Genomic DNA, 18578 nt, shown 5'->3' with positions numbered 1-18578 from the left:
GGTAACAAGACAGAACAATGCTTTATTGATGCAGAGGAAAGAAGGCTTTTGAGTTACACATAAATCTTCATCAGTCAGAATGGAAAATCAAAATGCCAGCCCGTACTTATTATTTTTTAGTTAATCCAGGTTACTTCTTCCTGTGAAAAACCCATTAAGTAAAAACAACGGACTATACATCCGCAGTCACTGCTGATGTAAAAGCCTGTTAACACACTTTTTCGAGGTGGGCAGTTAGTCACAAACAATGTTTTGGCGGGTGGTCCCTATTGTCACCCTGCTTCCTCTTGCTCCTCACCTGAGCGCGATCTGGCCATTTTGTTTCCAGGAGCATATTGTACTTGTTTTCTCCAACTGCTGAGAGTATGTTTGAATTTTGTTCAGAAGGACTATTCTCTCAAGACCTCAACATGCATGGGGAGTTACCTTGGAGATTGTAACTGAGGGCTCATCTATACTTTTGCTTGACCTGTATTTTGCTTGTGTTGTGTACTGATTAATTCCTCCAGGTCTAAGAGCTTCTCTGCGGCTGCGCCTTGCAAAAATTGGATTCTACCTACTGAATTGGAAATTTCCATGCACGGAAAATCCAAAGAGAGACTTTGCTTACCAAGCTTCTGATTCAGCAGGTAAGACTGGATTTTCCCAAGGCACAACTGCAGGACAGCAAGAAAAGCTCTCATACCGGGGGGGGGGGGGGGAATTAATTGGTATACAATCAGAACAAAATTTGGGGCAAGCGAAAGTGTGAATGAGACCTGAAGTACAAAAAAAACCCATAGAAGTCTTGTGCAAGACCTCTTTACCGGCATGTAAGTATAGCTAAATATCAGTTTTGCACAAGAGCTCTGTATAATTTTTTAAAATCACCAAATGTAAATGGATGTTGCTGCCTTCTGCCCCCAAAATCTCCATTTGCCCATACTGAAGCATGATAGCCAGGGGCTGATAACATTTGCTCTGTGCACTTTCTGTGAAAAATACATTTTGAAGATGCACACACAGATACAGAAATACCTTTTTGTGCATGCCCCTCAAAAGGTGAAGGTGCCAGCTAATAGCACTCAGGGGAGGTAGGAATTGCATCACGAAAATAGCATTTTATTTTTATATTTAAGAGAATTTATAGACCAGACCCCTTAATATTAAAAAAATTGTGTAAAATATTTATTTTTAAAAAATACTGACAAGATCAAGGAACTTTAAAAAGCAAGTACAGTGGTACCTCGGGTTACATACGCTTCAGGTTACAGACTCCGCTAACCCAGAAATAGTGCTTCAGGTTAAGAACTTTGCTTCAGGATGAGAACAGAAATCGTCCTCCGGCGGCGCGGCAGCAGCGGGAGGCCCCATTAGCTAAAGTGGTGCTTCAGGTTAAGAACAGTTTCAGGTTAAGTACGGAGCTCCGGAAGGAATTAAGTACTTAACCTGAGGTACCACTGTAGACATAATAAGGTTATCATAAATATAGATAAAATCATAATTTAAAAACAAGTAGACATAAGTAAATTATATGTCTGGGTAGGCTTGCGTAAACAAAACAAAATATTAGCAGGTGTCGAAAGCAGAACAGTGAAGGTGAGGGATTCCAGAGCACGCTAAAAGACTAGCAGACTGATTTTTAGCAAACGCAGAACACAAACTATATAGCACTTTTGAAAGTGTAAGGTCTGAAGGAGTATAGCTTGACTGAAGCAGTCAAGTCGGCATATATAGGGTAAGCATGGGAGGAAAATGGTTGGACACACCTCATTGCGTCCTTTCCCTCAGCTTCGCAGCAACTGTACAGGAAGGCAAATCAGGTAAGCAAACAAATGCCATAACTAGTGTGGGTGCCAATCAGACATTTCAGATACTGTACAAAATACATTGACCAGCAGGGGGCTACAAACTATTACAATGACTTCAGAAGCGGAATGGTATCTTTTAAACCAGTTGTCTCATGCCAGTAACAAGAGTTTAAAGTCTTTTAGTTCCTTGGAACACACCCTTTCCGGTGTTGTCTAGATCAGGGCAGGAGACAAGGTATCAGAAAGGGAGTGGTCGTGTTGAGATAAATGTTTGCCTACTGGTGATAAACTAACTGTTCTCTAGGATAATTTTCTCATTAAGATCTAAAGCTGTTTGCGTTCCTAAATTATTATTTTTTTGCCTCTTACATATTTTGTTGCACTGTAATTAGAAATACCACAATCTATGGGGCAGTATTTCTCAGGTTTTTGATCCCTGTGGAAGATTTCAGTTTCAGATTTCTGACATAAAAACGAAAGCACACTTCCATCTTAACAGTCGGAAATGTTTACTTTTTTTTAATTTCGCAGCAGCAGGAACTACCAGCCCACAGAGGAGTATAGTAACTCATGTAGAAACGTACTATCTGCCACTTCCTCTGAGAATGAGTCATTCTACTGTGTTTTTCCATCAAGAATGTTGAACCATGCCGTGGTAACTTGCAGAGCCATCACTAGGAGAGGTTGACTGTGAAAAGGTGACCCCAGAACAGTGAATTACGCTGAGAATTATGCTGCAACGGGGTGAACTCCCGTTGCTCAGTCCCAGCTCCTGCCAAGCTAGCAATTCGGAAGCATGCCAAAAAGTGCAAGTAGATAAATAGGTACCACTCCGGCGGGAAGTTAAACGGCGTTTCCTCACGCTGCTCTGGTTTTGATGTTCTGTTGCGCCAGAAGCAACTTAGTAATGCTGGCCACATGACCAGGAAAAACTGTCTGCGGACAAACACCAGCTCCCTCAGCCTGTAAAGCGAGATGAGCGCGGCAACCCCAGAATCGTCTGCAACAGGACTTAACTGTCAGGGGTCCTTTACCTTTACCTTTTACAATGGGCACAGTCCTTTGAAAGTGGGTATTTTGGAGAGCTTATTTGTTTATTGCAATGCACCAGTCATTCTCTTGAAATACAGGCATGGGAAAATATGGGAGAATTGTACATTGAAAATGTTGTCTATAAGACTAAAAGAAAATTATTATAAATTAGTTTGGAGATGGTATTTAACACCAGTCAGATTAAATCAAATAAACAAGGACTATACAGTGTTGGAGGGGATGCCAGGAAACTGGGAATTATGTTCACATGTGGTGGGGGTGTAAATATGTACAATTTTTCTGGCAAAGGGTGTTTAAGGAGATAACAGAAACCACTGCGTTAAAGATGACCAAAAGTCCAGAGGTAGCATTATTCTCAATTTACGATGGGGTGGAAGGTTCGCAGGCTATGAAGGACTTGCTCACAATTTTTTTGACAGCTGCATGAATTACGATAGCTAGGAAGTGGAAGGGACAAGGAGAATATAAAATGGAAGAATAGTATAAAGAGGTGTGGGATATAGCTATTCATGATGAATTAGAGTGTGCCATTAAGGCAAGACGGGGAATACGCAGGAGAAATTATTTTGAGGAGATATGGAAGGTATTTGCAGAATTTGTACTGTTAAAACAGAAAGTGGTCAAAGAGGTGTTGAAATTCTGGGAGGTTGGATAGTTACAATGGAATGGTCTCGGTGGTGGGGCGCACATTTTTATTCTTATTTATTATTATTACTTTGTCAAAATAAAAAGGGGGGAAATACAGGCATATGCTGTAACACATAATTTGGGAATTATTGCTGTGCAGGGTAGTGTGCATTGCAGTGATAGCCAATGTGGTGCCTGTCAGACAATGGTGGACTACAACTCCCACCAGCCTCAGTCAGCATGGCCAATAGGCAGGGATGATGGGAGTTGTAGTCCAAAACATAGGGAGGGCACTACCTTGGCTACCCACTCGTGGTGTAAAGAATTCCACTTTTATTCAGAACTGTTTGCCATTACACTACGGCAGCTGACCTTAACTGGGGAGGTGGTATGCTGCAAAGCATGGTTTGCGATCCTTCACTAATGGCTAAGGCGCTTTAGGAGACAGCAGACATGGCGCTTTGCTGACAGAACGCAAGGTTTGTCGGTCGCCATAAGAAATACAGTACGCTGGTGGAACAGCACAGACAGGGCCGAGTTGCAGGTGGGAAGACCAAGGGAGGAGCACATTTATGCCACATCCGATACCCCTTCAGTCAGCACCTCTGCTACTAATTCAACCCCAGTCCTAGCACAACAAATTTCTCTCCCATTGATTTCAACAGAAAGGGGATTAAAAGAAGAGGAAGCCCCACAACTGACTCATGTCATCACCACAGAGCATAAGATATGACACAACACCCACTTGCAGCACACCACTATAGACCCCATACAAAGAGGGCAGAACTTAGATGATAGAGCACATAATAATAATAAAATTATTTATATCCCGCCCTCCCCAGCCCCGAAGCTGGGCTCAGAGCGGCTAACAACAGTAAAATGACACAACATTCTAAAATCATTTCATTATAAAATCAGTTCAAATCAGATTAATGGCAACCATTGGGCTCTGTGAGGATTGCCAAAGCAGGGGGTGAGGTTGTGCCCTGGCCAAAGGCCTGGTGGAACAGCTCTGTCTTGCAGGCCCTGTGGAAAGATGTCACGTCCTGCAGGGCCCTAGTCTCTTGTGACAGAGCGTTCCACCAGATTGGAGCCACAGCCGAAAAAGCCCTGGCTCTGGTTGAGGCCAGCCTAACCTCTCCGTGGCCCGGGACCTCCAAGATGTTTTTGTTTGAAAACCGTAAGGTCCTCCATGGGACCTACCAGGAGAGGTGGCCCTATAGGTACGAGGGTCCTAGGCTGTATAGGGCTTTAAAGGTTAAAACCAGCACCTTAAACCTGCTCCTGTACTCCACTGGGAGCCAGTGCAGTTGGTATAGTACTGGCATAAAGCTGCATATCTCTCTGGCATCTCTCAGGTTGCACACACTCAGAGCTCATGGGGTGAGGAGGCTGTGGAGAAGGGACACTATGGAGAAAGGACTTTGCATGAAACAGAAAGGCCTCAGAACATACCTGAGCACATTGCTAACCCTCTGCTGCCTAGAACCCTAATAGGCACCTCGCTTTGGGCTCCAGACACAAACATCCAGCACCAAATTCCGTTCCCAAGCGCTGAGGGTTCCTGGGAGGAGTATGCAGAGAAGTAAACAAGGGAAGGGGAAGGACACACTTTATTCTGCTCTAGTTTGATACTGATATCCCTGCCAAGCTGTTGCACATGATTCCAGAGGTCTTGGCCCTCAACCAGAGTCTGTGCTCCTTTGGAGAATTGAGACACAACGGAGGCTGTTGTAGCTTTAAGAAATATGGTTTAATTACACACATTTCCACTTTCAGTCTCCATGGAGTCCAGATCTTACAGCATGGTCATCTCAAGAGGGGCTTGTTTTCCCCAGCAGTTCAGTGCTGGAATCCAAGACATCTCTCCCAGCCAGCCTTCAGCCAGCCTGCCCATGATGGATCCCAGTCCTTCTTCTTCCCAGCAACTCTTGCTCAATACTCTCTTTTCCTGTCACCTCACACTCAGTTACCCTAGCAAACATCCAACCCCCCAGTCTTTGTTCACATCTCAGGACGGGGGTGGGGTGGGGGGGCAGTTCTCTTGCACTGCCATTGGTGCTCAGTGGCCCTGTATTGTTTCTTAATGACCCGAGCTTGGCCAGGTCAGTTTACATAGGCTAGCCCATGAATTCCTCTGCAGCTTGTATAATAATTCACATAATCAATATCCTTCACATAATCAATACCCTAAAGGTAAAAGTAAAGGGACCCCTGATCATTAGGTCCTGTCGTGCCCAACTCTGGGGTTGCGGCGTTCATCTTGCTTTATTGGCCAAGGGAGCCAGCGTACACATGGGTCACGTGGCCAGCATGACAAGCCGCTTCTGGCGAACTAGAGCAGCACACGGAAATGGCGTTTACTTTCCTGCCGGAACAGTACCTATTTATCTACTTGCACTTTGACGTGATTTCGAACTGCTAGGTTGGCAGGAGCAGGGACCGAGCAATGGGAGCTCACCCTGTCGCAGGGATTCAAACCACTGACCTTCAAACCATTGGCCAGTGGTCAGAGATTATGAGAGTTGCAGCCCACAACATCTAGAAGGGACCACATTGGCTATGGCTGCTGTGAAACATAAGCTGTTCCACCCACCTAGAGATTCTTTCGCAACCCCTGCAGAAGATCCTCAGGGTGTGTTTTGATCTCTGTGTGCTGCTGTGCCCGAGTGGGGCTTGCGGTGCCTATCCAAGCCCCAGGAGGAGATCAACTTCTTTTGCCCATGATGGGACTGTTCTTTGTAAGGCATTTAATAGGGGGCATTTCTTCCCTTTCCCCGGTGGAGGCTTCCAAGTCCTGCTTCCCAGCCCCAGGCAGCAGGCCACTGGAAGTCCATGTGGTCCATGTGTGCTGGTAGGCCGCTCTCCTAGCCTCTCTTGCCCCCCCCCCACTTCATTGGGCAGCTTGCCATGACTGTCTTTCCCACTCCCAAGTGGCTTTTGAACCCTTGTCCCAGGAGGACTGGCTTCCTCTTGCCCTGGAAGCCACGTGGGTGCCATGTTGTACGGGCTCCCCTTTAGATGTTGTGCTCAAAAATGGCAGGGATTGGCGTCAAGGGATTTGAGCCAAATCACTTACTAGCTGTGCCGGTGGGAGCATGAGGATTTCTGCATGTTGTGGCAATTCTGAGGACGCGTTCCTATTACTCAGTTCACTGGCTGCCACTGTGTCCACACGACATGTTGACACAGAGGCAGTCTGGGCTGGGTGTGTTGGTTATTTCCCCATTTCTATATATTTTCTTGGTGTTGCATTTCCCCTCCCTCACTGAGCAGGCATTGGGAGTCTTTTGCCTTTTGTAAATCACATAGAAGTCTTTAATTTGTGTATACACTGTAACTTTATTTATTTTATTATATTTTATTTCTCTTGCATAGCAGTGGTGTATCTCCAGCACAAGCTAGGAACAGGATTTCTCAGTCACCTGAATCGTGCAAGACAGACAAGGTTGTACAGTGGTACCTCGGGTTACATACGCTTCAGGTTACAGACTCTGCTAACCCAGAAATAGTACCTTGGGTTAAGAACTTTGCTTCAGGATGAGAACAGAAATTGTGCTGCAGCAGGAGGCCCCATTAGCTAAAGTGGTGCTTCAGGTTAAGAACATTTTCAGGTTAAGAACGGACCTCTGGAATGAATTAAGTACCTAACCCGAGGTACCACTGTATAGAAATGCAGACCTCACAGACTCCATCAGCTAAAATTAAAGAGACAGCATTGCATAGGTGAATTCTTCGCAGGGGAAAAAATGAATGACCTAAGGGGGTCCCAGAGGCAAACCACAAATAGGGAATGGGAAAGAGACGACGTCTTGTGGGCTGCAGTCCAGGACGGAGAAACACCACAGATATATTCGGAGAACTGTATCCCTCCCACCCCACCCCCCTTTGTGGCCCTTATGTCAGGAGACCTCCATCATTCCTGATGCTTCTGAATGGCGCCATTCAAGTTAGGAAGGGAGTTCCTATTGTACCCTGAACTCGCACTCCAGGCTAGAGAGGACAAGAAGAACACACACACACACAAACAAACAAACAAAAAAACCCCATGTTGGGTCATGATAACACTGGGTTTTTTGTATGTGGAAAGAACAAACTTCCTCACAGTTTTCTAAGAGGAAATTCTGAGTCAGATGCTAGCCTTGCAGCTGGTTGGGGCAGGGAGGGGAGGGAGTGGGTGGGTGGGTGGTTGGAGGAGAAGCCAAGGCAGACCCTGACTCATCAAGAACAGCTTTTTGGAGGGGGGCGCGCGCCTCCAAAGGAAATGAAGTCATTCCTAGAGGGAGAAGGGGAGTGAGGCTGCAGGAGGCGAACTCAAGATGTGCATTAAGGGGGGAAAAAACACACCCAGAGTCAAGGTGGTTTTGGAGAAGGGGTGAGGGGAAGAGATCAGCAAAAGTATGAAGGAAACCATAAACCTCACCAGGGCCTGGAGCTGAGGGCCGTGGGGGGGGGGGCAGGGGCCACGAAAAGGGCTGGGGGAGGAATGAAGCACCTAAAGGCTGGCCAGAGAAACGGAGATGCATTAACCTGTGTGCTGCCGCCTTTCCCATTCATTCCGGACTGCAATCTTAACGCATCCTTAAACTACTGAACTCTCGTCTCGAGGCTTCCTTCTCAGCAGTTTTTTAGGCTTGGGGCGCTAACGTGGCGAACTTTCACCTACTGGGAAAAACACTCAACAGATCCTCATTGGGGGATCGAGCAGAACACCAGGCCTATGGCCACTTTACTGGGGGCTAGTGAACTCGGGGAGGCGGGCGCCGCTTACTTCCGAGGAAGCCCAAGGAGGGGAGGGCGTTGCGCACGCGGTTAGTCTTAGGAGGCGGCCCCCACACCGCATCGGGCCGCCGGGCCCCACAGAGCAAAAACATGCCCAGGCTCGGACGCATCGAGGGGCTGCAGCCTTTTGGGAGGAGAGGAAGCCCCCTCCTCCTTTTCTGCGTGGTCGCCGGCAGCCTCCCCTCCTTGCCACATTCCCCGATGAGTGAGCTCAGCTGTTCGCTCCGAGCAGCCTCTCTCCTTTTATGGTCAAACAGCTTGGGCAGAGCGAGGCTCCCTTAAAAAAAAAGAAAAGAAAAAGTTGCGATCAGCTCGGAAGTGTCGGGGCTACAGCAGCTCCTTTTTCCTCCGCCCCCTCCGAGCTTCTTCAACACCCCTTCTTGGCCAAGGCAGCTTCAGAAAGTTGCGCGCGGGCCAGGCGAGCACAACCCTCCTGGCCGTGGGGAGGAGTCGCGAGGAGAGGCTGCGATCCTCAGCTGCAGCAGCAGGGCGCACAGTCCTCGTTCAGGTCCCCCGGGGATCCCACAGCAGCTCCCTTTCTCTGCGCCCTAAAGCTGCGCCACCCGCCGCCGCCGCTCCTGCTGGGACCAGACCATTGCCCTCTAGGTAAGGCTGCCTTCTCCTTGGAGAAACCTTCCGGGCTTCCCTCCACCTCCTCACCCCCCCCCGGAAACTCTACTGTGGTTTTAAGAGCTTTTAAAACGTGTGCCTCGTGCTCGAAGGGAGGGCTAGGTGCCCCTACCTCCTCGGAGGCGCAGGCGGGCCGGATGGATTCTCGTGCGGGCCACTTTTGCGCACATCCCCGTTGCAACGCGGGGCTTGGCTGAGTGCGCGTAAAAGTTTACGCGCGCGTAAAGTTGCAGCGCCGGAGGCATTTGGGAAAAGAGCGAGAAACTAGGGGCGCGTTTCCTCGGAAGTGCCCTGGATCGCGGGGGCGGGGGGGGTTTACTCTCGAGGAAGTCTAGGATCGCGATAGGGTGGTAACGCTCCCGTGGGCGAGAGATTTGCAGGATTGCCAAGCGCCCCTCCTCCTCCTCCTCCTCGGGGGAAACCGTGACGAGGCGCGCCGCGCCGTTGCCGTCCGGTCTCTCTGGTGAGCCCCCCTCCCCTCCTGAAGGGAAATACCTCCGGCAGTCTCCTCCTTTCTCTTGTTAAAGGGTTGGCAGCGGCTGAAAGCGGAGAAGCGGCCTGGGAGTTGCTTTGGAGCTGCAGGAAGGGGTGTGCGCCCGCCGCGGCCCGGAGCATTTTTCCAGATGTTTGAGTCGAAGTAGCGGGAAGAATCCGCCAGGTTCGGCAGCGGGGAGGGGGCGACGCAACTGGTGCGATATGTCCGCGCCCTTTACAGGGGGTCTGGCTGGCTGGATCAAGTCCACTTCTTTTCGGCCAGACTTTCCCCCTACTTTTAGCAAAGAAAAGGGGGTGTGGACGTGTCAGCCGCTTGTATTAGACTGAGCATAGGCCGCACTGTTACTTCTATACACGCGCATTCGCCAGCTTATTGCGGTCTACACAAGAAAGTACTTTTTACTGCTTTTTGATCACAAAGCTGAAAAGAAGAAGCGCTGAGATCCCTAGAAACAGTGGATCGTTGCAGGCGTGTGGTGGGGGGGGGGAGGGAAAGAATGGTATAGCAGGAATCTTGCATCCTGTTTGTGAGCTGGTTGGGTGTTTGCCAAGCTAGCACTGGAGAACCTCTCTGTTCAGAAGCAGTCTACCTTTAAATGCCAAATGGTGTGCACAGCCCACAGGAGAAGGCTGGTGCATTTATTCATGCCCTACAGAACTTAATTCAGCGGCCCCTGCTTCAGAGAGGACGCTGGAGGAAACTTGGTTTGATCCAGCAAAAGGGACTCTTGCCTTGGGGTGATCCTGGACAACATTACCGGTTTAAAAGCTCAACCAGTGAGTTTGCACATTATGGGAGAAGGAGGGAACTGAAGTTATTTTGAGCAGCCATCACAGCCTTTGGAAAACAGAACTGAGAGTTTGCTGCGTTAATTTCTCAAAGTTCTGGTATGACTCTCCATATATATGTGTGTGAGATGGTTGGACAGTGTTCTCGAAGCTACGAACATGAGTTTGACCAAACTGCGGGAGGCAGTAGAAGACAGGAGTGCCTGGCATGCTCTGGTCCATGGGGTCACGAAGAGTCGGACATGACTAAACAACAGATATTTTCTACATCAGTGGAAGATCATGTCAACCTTTTCACTGGGCAGACACAGAAATGATACGCAGTGGGTTTTCCTTCAGAACAATCAGTATGCAATAACAGAAAGGGGTGTGGTCTAGGGTTGGGAGAGATGTTGCGGGCTGACTTTTAACGGTGCTACAACTAGCTAGTTTCACTTCCCTGCTGGCCATAGTTCATGAGCTGCCTTTATGCCTCAAATGCTAAAATGCTGGGCCGTGTTAAACAGACCTGCTAAATTCAGGATGTGTGTGGGCTGCGTCTCTTTAGGGTTTGATGAATGCACAAACCTGTGCAGTTCATAATCTGATTCTAGTGTAGGCCTGCTATTATTTGAGACACACCAGCCAAGCTGCTAGACCACAACGTTTACTATGTCTTAAAATAAGAGCCGAACAGGAAACTCCTGACTCCACCCAGATGCTTTAATTAAGCCCAGTGCCACCTAGTGACTAAACTATATGATGGCACATACACACACATACCTGCCTAACCTGTGACCCACCAATCGTAGCACAACACACAAGCCATTATTTGTGGTTTATGGGCTTATAGAAATTAGAAGAGAACTTGGTGTTCTGTACTCCAACCCTGCTCAAGGCAGGATCTGAGATCTTATGATGAAGGGCAAGGCAGACATTTCTTGTGCATTTCCAGAGCCTGATTGGGAATGGCAGAAGCCAAAATATCTATATGGCCATTATATACAGTCAGCAAAACCAAGCGATAAAGCTTTTTGCAGGACTGTGAAACTTAACGCACTGCAGGTAGTACGATGGCATTTCTGAATTCCTCCTAAGAAAACCCTCCTGCACTTAGACAGCTAGCACAGAAGGGAAGGCTAGGCTGAGCACAGCTGTTTTTCTAGGCTCAGAGCGCTGCCATCAAAGAACATTCATTCTTCACCCACTGCCTGAAATGGTGCAGCCCATGAAAAACTTCACCGTTTGTTTCTGCTCAGTGTATAAACTGGCTCCCGGTCAATGTTCCTCCCCTTTGTCAGAATTCACTCTGCACCAGCTCACACAAGCCTGGTGTTAATCCCTTTATTGAGAGGCCTACAATAGCCAGATTATATCATAATTTGTATTTAACAGGGCTCGTCCATCATGCCACTGATTGCATAGTCCTGAAAAAGTTTCTGCAGGAGATTTCACACTTAATAGGCAACAGCTTATTTGCTAAAAAGGGACGCAGGTGGCGCTGTGGGTTAAAGCCTCAGCGCCTAGGACTTGCCGATCGAAAGGTCGGCGGTTCGAATCCCTGCGGCGGGGTGCGCTCCCGCTGCTCGGTCCCAGCGCCTGCCAACCTAGCAGTTCGAAAGCACCTCCGGGTGCAAGTAGATAAATAGGGACCGCTTACCAGCGGGAATGTAAACGGTGTTTCCGTGTGTGGCTCTGGCTCGCCAGAGCAGCGATGTCACGCTGGCCACGTGACCCGGAAGTGTCTCCGGACAGCGCTGGCCCCTGGCCTCTTGAGTGAGATGGGCGCACAACCCCAGAGTCTGTCAAGACTGGCCCGTACGGGCAGGGGTACCTTTACCTTTACCTTTTATTTGCTAAAATTGTTCCTTATCCTACAGGGATGCAGCCCTACAGTTCCTAACTGTTGTTTTCCCGTTGGCTATTTAATTGCCGAAGGTTCAGTGGGTGGTGCCAGTTGATTTGACTGCGTACCTAAATCGTCAAGAGATGCACTGTGATAACTGCGTGCAACACTAATGTCTCGCTACCGATGAAACTGATCTGTAGAAAACACAACTTGAAAAAAAGAGTGCACGTATTTTTGTAAACTAAGAAAGATTTAATAATAATTAAAAAAGAAATGCACAATGAGATTATAGTTAACTGGCAGAAACTGTGGTGGGCAATATTATCAGACTTCTTGCCCCCCAGGCAGAAATACTTGGATTGTGAACATATCATGAGTGTTTTATTTAAAATGTGTTTTAACGTTTCCAGCAGCTCCTAGTGACCACCACTGACAATAAACAACATACAGTGATACCTCAGGTTACATACGCTTCAGGTTACACACTGACTCTGCTAACCCAGAAATAGTGCTTCAGGTTAAGAACTCTGCTTCAGGATGAGAACAGAAATCGTGTTGCAGCGGTGCGGCGGCAGCAGGAGGCCCCGTTAGCTAAAGTGGTGCTTCAGGTTAAGAACAGTTTCAGGTTAAGGACAGACCTCCGGAACAAATTAAATACTTAACCCGAGGTATCGCTGTATATGCTTTCCTTTCAGAGGCTCTCAGGGTGACTTACACATAAGAGCTATAAAAGCAATCTGACATTTCACGTTAAATACTACACGTACACCTACAAACAGGTATTCCCTTTACAATGGGCCAACAGGAACACCTGTTTTAACTGGTCCTCAAATTCTCACAATGGTGTGGTTCTCTGTGAATAGAATTCTCTAAGGAAGGTGCCACCACTAAGAAAGCTCTGCTCTTTGCAGCTGCCATTGGCCTCTAATGCAGAAATCTAGAGGGTTTCACTTGCATCTTTGGGAAGCGGGAGAACATGGCCATAGGAATAAATGTTTCTTGAATATAGGCTGCTTAAGAATGATTCTCTCTCTAAAGCAGCCTTCCCCAACCTGGTGCCCTCTAGATCCTGTTAGATTACAGTTCCCATCATCCCTGATCACTGGCCGTGCCTACTGGGGCTGATGGGAGTTGGAGTCCAGCCAGCATCTGGAAGGCACTAGGCTGTCGTCCCAAGAACATTGCCAGGGCCATCTCTGCTTATTGGCAACAGCTTGGCTGCTTTACACCCCAATCCCTCTCAAATAACTGCAAGATGAGGTAGTGCCAGAGCTGTCCTGGAGTCCAGGAACATCTTCTTCCCTCTGGGCAAACTTGAAAACTCGTTGGGGCATGCCCCAGTCTTTCCTGTTCATGTGAACAGTGGGTGTGTTGCCTGCATCTCATAGCTCTCCCTTTTGGTTTCTGATATGCGATACACACGTCTTGAGTTGTGTCCAAGTGTTTCTCAATGGCTCCCATAGCTGGATTCTTTGAAACCCTGTTCGGCTCCCTTTTCATCTGCGGACACTCCATTTCAAGTGACACTTAGGGAACTGGCTGCAAATCATAAGAAGGAGTGTTGACTTCTCTTGAGTTGGAGCTGGGAATGAGGTCACGAGCAAGGGAGAGAAAGAGTAAGATGAGCAGGGCAGCTGCTTGAGAGCAAGTGGGGAAACTGCCTTGTCCTGAGGTTGAGGAGATGGGAACAGCTGCCCGTTCTATGCAATGCAGTGTCTCTATGGGGCAGCTGACTCTCTTGCCTTCGAAACCATGTTGTGCTCTTCTTAGGAGAACCAAAACATTTTGCCTTTAAACCAGCAAAGGGATTTTTTAAAAAATCACTTGAGATTGAGGTGGACTGGCCTCAAGGAAGCTGCCGAATGCTGGGAAAGTCAGAAGGCCTAATGGGAAAGTCCTGTGTGGGAAACAGGACTTTCTTGGTGCATTTCTTTGTGATGGGATTTTATGCTGGAGAGATTTGGCAGGCTACAGAGTAGGCTGGTTCCAGTCTTGCCACATGTAGAAGATGCCCATGGATTCATCAGTAAATTCTGCCTTCTGTCTAAGCGGAAGCTTTCAGTGATGTCGTTCAAGGCCTTGGCTCTGCCTTCCCACAACTTGGTGCCCTGCAGATGTCGTTGGACTACAAATCCCATCATCCCTGAGCAGTGGCCGCCCTGACTGGGGATGATGGGAGTTGGGCACCAAGTGTGTTTGTTTATTTATAACATTATTGGCACACCCATATCATAAAATATTTTTGGGAGGGTATTAAAAGGGGGGGGGGTAAAGCACAATTAGAAGCAATAGAGACAGTCATTAAAGTGACCAGCAAATTAAACAGCTGCAAAGGGACTCCTGAAAATCTGAAAGGAGGGTGTCCGCTGTCTGCTGGAAGTGTGTTCCACAGCTTGGGCCTGGCGACATGAAATACTTATAGAACTCACTCTCACAGAATCATAAAGTTGGAAGAATCCCAAGGATCATCTAGTCCAACCCCCTGCAATGTAGGAATATGCAGCTGTCCCAAATAGGGATTGGACCTTGGTATTATCAGCACCGTGCTCTAACCAACTGAGCTATGTCTTGTAGTGGAGGCCAGTTGGGCCTTGGGACACCTCAGTCGGTAGAGCACGAGACTCTTAATTTCAGGGTTGTGAGTTTGAGCCCCACATTGGACAAAAGATCCCTGCATTGCAGTGGGTTGTACCACTAGATCAGGCATCCCCAAACTCTGCCCTCCAGGTGTTTTGGGACTACAACTCCCATCATCCCTACCTAACAGGACCAGTGGTCAGGGCTGATGGGAATTGTAGTCCCAAAAACATCTGGAGGGCCGAGTTTGGCAATGCCTGCACTAGATGAAGCTTGTGGCCCTTCCAACTTGGCAATTCTGTGAATCATGACTGTGAATCTCAGTGATTCAACTGGCAGGTTATAGAGAAGGACTGCATTGGAGGAGGTCAGGAAGGGTCTTGTATGATGTTGGGACACCCCCACCAGGCGGCGATAGGCTTTGAAGCCCATTGGAAGTTGATGGGTGTCATTGGCAAACCTGAATTGCTCAGTCAGCAAGAACCTTGGAAATGGGCCCCAAGGTTGGGGGGTGGGCTGTGCTGACCCTCCCAATACCTCTGTTTACTTTGAGGGGAATGTCAGTGGCAGAGGACTTGTTTTGCTGGACTGCTCTCTCAACCTTCGTAGAGCCCAGCGTGTTGTGGAAGTACCAGTAGAACAAGATATTTGCAATCCTTGGTGGGTAAAGTTCTCTCTCTGTGTAGGTGGTTGGTGGCAAGGTGGGAACGGAGACCATGCCGAGGCCTCTTGAAATATGCTAACGAAAGTAAAATCATAACATGCAACGGAAAGAATGCATACCATTTATTGTTGACTGTGCGTGTATGCTGACGTTCAAAAGAAACATATACAGTGGTACCTCGGGTTAAGTACTTAATTCGTTCTGGAGGTCCGTTCTTAACCTGAAACTGTTCTTAACCTGAAGCACCACTTTAGCTAATGGGGCCTCCTGCTGCTGCTGCTGCCGCGCCGCCGGAACACGATTTCTGTTCTCATCCTGAAGCAAAGTTCTTAACCTGAACCACTATTTCTGGCTTAGTGGAGTGTGTAACCTGAAGCATATGTAACCTGAAGTGTATGTAACGTGAGGTACCACTGTATATGGCACATGCCTCCAGTGTTGGAGATAGTGGGGCAAAGTGTTCTATCTAGGATTTTGCATTTTGTTTCTATATTCTTGTATTGCTAGGACTCTCTCTTTTTTTTTTTTGCCTGTTTGTACAATTCCGGGGATTCTGGGCTGCCCTTTCCCAAGTCAGCTTCTCCTTTAATAAAGCACCACTTTATTAGGTGGCTAGAAGGGGTCTTTCTTTTTTTTGCTCCCCCCTCCTGTGCTGTGCCACTGGTTGCCCCTGCGAAAAATGGGCGGTCTCTCTCGCCTGTGTGTAGCTGGAGCTGGGAAAGGAGGCGGGTGACTCCAGGAGCATGTCAGCGAGCCTGGCTGAATCCTGGAGTTGCTTCCTGTGCAAGCGGGAAGGAGGGAGGGATGGATGGAGGTGGCACAGCAGAGCAGGCAGAGATGCTGAACGGAGATGCTTGTCTCTGGCCACAGTGACAGAAGAAAAGAGGACAAACCTCTGGCAGGAGGAGGGTGTGTGTGTGTGTGTTTGTGTGTGTGTGTTCGTGCGTGCGTGTGCGCACACCAAGGGGCTCCCTCGTCGAAGACACCGCCATGGCATGGGTTCCATCGCCAGGTTTCCTTTTGTTCTGCTCCAGCTGCAAACGGTCCGCGTTGACCAGCCGGGGCCAGGGGCCTTGAGGTAACACAAAAGCAGAGGTGAGGGGGGTTAGACGGAGATGTTTTAAGGGGCGGGGTATGCATGTGTGTGTCTGCTAGCCTGTGAGCGAACCGTAGCCATGCTGAAAGCTCTGTGTAGCAGACCACCCCCTCCCCAGTTGCTTTGCAAAGTCAAAAAGGAATGCTCCGGAGTCGCTCTTATTTTTATTTTTGAAACGCAGCCTTGGAACGGCTGTTTTGGCTACTGAGAATTCTGTCCCCTTTCCATCTCCTGCGCTGTGGGTTTCTTTTCTCCTGTAATGTGTGTCTCCCCCCCCCCCCCCCTTAGATCCTCTTCTCTCTTTCTCCTCCGCCTTTCTCAAAATAGAGCTTGCATTGCTCCAAAGTGTACACAGGGAAGAAGTTGGGGCCTGGCCCCTATTTTGCCATTTATTGCCCCAGAGGGAGGAGTAGATTTTCCAGGTCTTTGGATCCATGTTTTTAATATATGCTCTGTGCTTGCTTGCAAGAATGCATGCATGCACAACCCCCCTACACACACAAAACACCCCTTTGCCACCACCTTTACATGCTCTCCGCAAAAGATCCTGCCCTGTTTCCACCTCTCCCACTTGCCTGCTCTTCTCTGACTGCACTCTTCCTATCCATAGGTCCCGATCCACTCCGCGGCAGGATGGCCTCGTCGGGGGCCCCGGGGACTCGCATGACATCCACAGTCAGCATAAACATCTCCACCCCGAGCTTCTACAGCCCTCAGAAGAAATTTGCACCCGTTGTTGCCCCTAAGCCCAAAGTGAATCCTTTCAAGGCTGGAGGATCGGCTCCGGAAAATGCTTCTGAGCAGACGTTTCCGCCCCCTCCGCCGGGGGCTTGTGCCCAGATAGGGAAAGTGGGGGAGATCCCGGCAGCTGTGACTCTTTCCCTCTGTGAAGGTAAGTGCTCCTTCAGTTCCACTTGGGACTGGGAAAAAGACAAAACTGTGCCCAATGACCAGCGTCGGAAAGACAGAGGTTCTCCTCAGGATTCTAGTTACAGTACTTTGTGCCTGCTGGACCAGCTTAGTCCTGCACAAAGCCCTTAATCTTAAGGTTGTGGGTTCAAGCCCCATATTGGGCAAAATATTCCTGCATTGCAGGGGGTTGGACTAGATGACCCTCAAAGTCCCTTCCAACTCTTATGATTCTGTGAAATGGGCGTTTGCGTAGAATTCTGGTCTCTGTGTTATGTGTGGCTGTCAGAATGCTTTCACCCAGGGAGGGATTAAAAAGCACTTTCAGTGAAGGGGTTCATCTTCTTGTGACCTGGTGATTGACTTGAATTCAATTGTAATTGGGCCTTCTAGAATGCCACACGGCTCAGTGGAGCCGCTCGTGATTTGTGTGAGGAGTTTTTCGGCTGCATAAAAGTTCCTTGTTAGCAATAAGGACTAGCTTTTTGGCCTGGAACTCAAATAAGTACCCTTAAGCAAGCAAGCCAAACTGTTTTTAGCCTGGGTGTGGCCTCCTCTTGCAGCAATGGAAGTGTGCAGGTACAGGCAGGAACTGGGCAATGATGTAAATTTAGTGGTGGCTTGGAGTTCCAGCATAAATTAGCTTTACCAAACTTCATATGTATTTATTTTTGGCACTCTGTGTTAGATTGCTATCAAGGGACATAGAGACAAGGCTTAATTTTTAACGTGGGAGGTGTCGGGGCAGAGGCCTGTATGTAGGATCCCTGAAGGAAGCCTTGTTACTTAATTTTAAATGTGAGGCTGGATTGCAGTGGCTCACCATGAGGTGGAAGGCTCTCTGTACATGTTCAGAGGTACTACTTGTGTTAGAATTTATATTTGAAAACGGTGGAGGGATTTAAGTCCTGTGGGATATTTTCCCACTTAACTTCTCCCTTTAAATGTGTAATGCCACATCTGCATTGCACATTTAAAGCAAACTGTTTTATCCCTTTAAGCAGTTGTGGTTTCTCCCAAAGAATCCTGGGAACTGTAGTTAACTGTTAAGGGTGCTGAGAGTTTTCAGGAGACTCCATATTCCCCTCATAGTTCCAGAGTGGTTTAAAAATGGATTCCTCCTCCCAGGGAACTCTGGGAATTGTAGCTCTGTGGTAGTTATCAAATGACAGTTCCCAGGATCCTTTGGGAGGAAGCCATGATTGTTTAAAGTAGCAGGATACTGCTTTATATGTATGGTGCAGATGTGACCTTAGTTTTGGACAAAGTGCTTAGTTGGTCTGTCTTTTTGTCAGTGTGTTTTTAAAAATTGCATTTAACCAGAGAGAGAGAGGGGGG

General features: G+C 48.2%; 1 protein-coding gene and 1 long non-coding RNA gene across 3 annotated transcripts in view; one reads left to right on the top strand and one right to left on the bottom strand.

Moving 5' to 3' along the window:
- Window positions 1–6794: 6794 nt before the first annotated feature.
- LOC310835356 lies at window positions 6795–9854 on the bottom strand. Its single transcript, XR_014559593.1, has 2 exons — window positions 9378–9854; window positions 6795–8529 (listed from the first exon to the last, which is right to left on the bottom strand). It is a non-coding gene; the product is annotated as an uncharacterized lncRNA (long non-coding RNA).
- ZYX (zyxin) overlaps window positions 8465–18578 on the top strand; it is a gene marked incomplete at its 5' end in the record, with an annotated part of 32446 nt that continues 22332 nt past the window's right edge. Inside the window, 2 exons of one of the 2 annotated variants that reach the window (XM_083718865.1) lie at window positions 8465–8858; window positions 16942–17223. In XM_083718865.1, coding sequence (XP_083574991.1) covers window positions 8498–8858; window positions 16942–17223 — 643 coding nt within the window. The remainder of the gene's footprint in view (window positions 8859–16941; window positions 17224–18578) is intronic. The other variant, XM_083718866.1, reaches the window with a different exon arrangement.

This window comes from Podarcis gaigeae (assembly GCF_964106915.1).
Source record: "Podarcis gaigeae genome assembly, chromosome: 17".
NCBI classification, from domain to species: Eukaryota; Metazoa; Chordata; class Lepidosauria; order Squamata; family Lacertidae; genus Podarcis; species Podarcis gaigeae.
This window is presented reverse-complemented; position numbering and strand designations above follow the sequence as displayed.